This window comes from Neophocaena asiaeorientalis, unplaced genomic scaffold (assembly GCF_003031525.2).
Source record: "Neophocaena asiaeorientalis asiaeorientalis breed wild unplaced genomic scaffold, Neophocaena_asiaeorientalis_V1.1 scaffold31, whole genome shotgun sequence".
Taxonomy (NCBI): domain Eukaryota; kingdom Metazoa; phylum Chordata; class Mammalia; order Artiodactyla; family Phocoenidae; genus Neophocaena; species Neophocaena asiaeorientalis.
This window is the reverse complement of record NW_020175320.1, coordinates 2,410,515-2,412,656: the sequence shown is the minus strand read 5'-3', so window position 1 is coordinate 2,412,656 and position 2,142 is coordinate 2,410,515. Positions and strand designations below refer to the sequence as shown.

The following is a 2,142-nucleotide window of genomic DNA, read 5'->3' as shown; positions in this document are numbered from 1 at the left end:
CTAAACCCGTGCGCCCCAACTACTGAGCCCCCGTGCTGCAACTACTGGAGCCCGGACACCTACAGCCTGTGCTCCACGACAAGAGAAGCCACCGCAGTGAGAAGCTCGTGCACCGCAACGAAGAGTAGCCCCCACTTGCTGCAGAGAAAGACTGCGCAGCAACAAAGATCCAATGCAGACAAAATATAAATAAATAAATGAAGTTAATAAAAGTACAGGTCCACAATCCCTTCTCCAAAACCCTTGGGCTCATTTGCAGCATTCTGGAATTATGAATGTTAAATAATTTTTTAAAGCACACTTATAATGTAGCAACCCATAGAGGTCTGAGGCAGCACCTAGATCAAACACAGAAAGTAATCAAACATTAAACATTGCCACAGTAAAACGTACAAACAGTCCCATTTAATACCATAAATAGCCTCAACAGTTCAGATCAGGTTTTGCTGTAAAATTATATACACAATTCTTTTCCAGAGTTCTGGATTTTAGAATTACAGATAAGAGACTTGGGGACCTCTGTAAAATAGATGAATTTGTATGGGAATGGGAACTATCCAAAATTTTAAGAGACCTTCCCTGAGACATTACTCTTTTTGAAGAATTTGGAATCTTATTGTGAGAACCAATGAAAGTTTAAATATTAAACCAATGAATAATATTTAAACAGTTTTCATGGCATTTAAAAAATAAAAAAACAGTTGCATTATAGCAGAAAGTCACATGTGTTGCGTCACTCAGTGTTACAATTTAATGACAGGAGATAACTAAGCATCAGCACCATAAAACTGTTAAGATGTTTCTTAAAATTCAAGTAAACAGTTCTAAAGCACTGAAAATTCCATTTAAATACCAACCTGCAGCATCAATAGTTTTAAAAGCTATAACCCAGTGACTGGTTCTCACAGTAGTCAGTGACTGTATTCTGGCAACTGTAGGACAAAGTTCTTCCATTACTAAATATTAAGCTTTCTGATAACCTCCCACTTAGCAACAGTATCTCAAGAGTCACAAAAGGAAAGAACTATAAGTTATTTAGAGAACTCTATTTGTAATTTAGATTTGCACAAGGACATGTATTCTAGCAAAAAAGCAAAGACTATTTTCACCATACTAATTTTTTGCTTTCATAGATTCTCAGAATAAGGTTTACATAATAATTTTTAACCCTTAAAAGTCAGCTCAGTTCAATTACAACCATAGAAACTGTACTGGTATCAGAACATAACTATTTTATTACAAAACTTAACAGTATTTACAAAATGAAAAAATAATCAAATGACTATTGCAGGCCAAAGTTAAAGGTTTTTGAGCCGTGATTGAAGAAAAATTAAGCAACATTTTCATGCACTCACACACCAGATCATTTGTGAAATATGCAAACTCTTAAAATTCATGTTAGTAAAACTTCCATGTATTCACAATACTTGTATGTTTATTGGAAGATGGCAAAAAAAATATCCATGGTTCTGTACAGTAAGTTTAATATTAACACAGTTTGTTCATTTCCTTTAATGTTTTTTGGCTTTCATGAATACTCATTGCATTGAACATTTTGCAAGTAAGAATTATAATAGTACCTCTGTCACCTTGCTGGATTCATCACCACAAAATAACACACTAATAGTTAGTTTAATGCTTTTGCAGTAAACTGAATAGTTATAACTCCAAAGTTATATTAAACTGAAGCCTTCATTGTGGTCAATAGCTTGGATCAGTTTAGAGCGTAGAGTTTCTTTGTCCGTGTATTTTGGAAGATCCAGAAGATTAAAACAGGTATGGGAAACTGGGAGATATTCCTCACCACCTCCTGTTGACTGGATGACTAGTATTAGACTCTTCATACCAAGAATAGGAATGCGATCACTACCTGTCAAAAATACTGCCAAGAAAAAAACCATTGAGCCAACTACTTTTTATCAAAACAACAATATGGAGTATCAAGTTATTAAGACAATCACCACAGCAAAGCTTTACAGTAACATTTGCTCTAATGGAAATGTTACTTCTACTGGAAGCCTATCTCCAGAATTTGTGGAAGCATGATTTTGAGACACATCCAAACAATATTTTTTCTTTAAAAGTGTAATCTTAATATTAGCACATAGGAGATGCTTAATAAATGTTTAGTACATGAATTAC

At 34.4% G+C, this 2,142-nt stretch overlaps 1 protein-coding gene across 7 annotated transcripts in view; it reads right to left on the bottom strand.

The window, feature by feature from the left end:
* Positions 1-385: 385 nt before the first annotated feature.
* The window catches only part of HERC4 (HECT and RLD domain containing E3 ubiquitin protein ligase 4), a 133,135-nt gene continuing 131,378 nt past the window's right edge, over positions 386-2,142 (bottom strand). For all 7 annotated transcript variants that reach the window (XM_024765513.1, XM_024765512.1, XM_024765517.1 and 4 more), the window contains one exon: positions 386-1,882. In XM_024765513.1, coding sequence (XP_024621281.1) covers positions 1,674-1,882 — 209 coding nt within the window. In that variant the 3' untranslated portion in view covers positions 386-1,673. The remainder of the gene's footprint in view (positions 1,883-2,142) is intronic.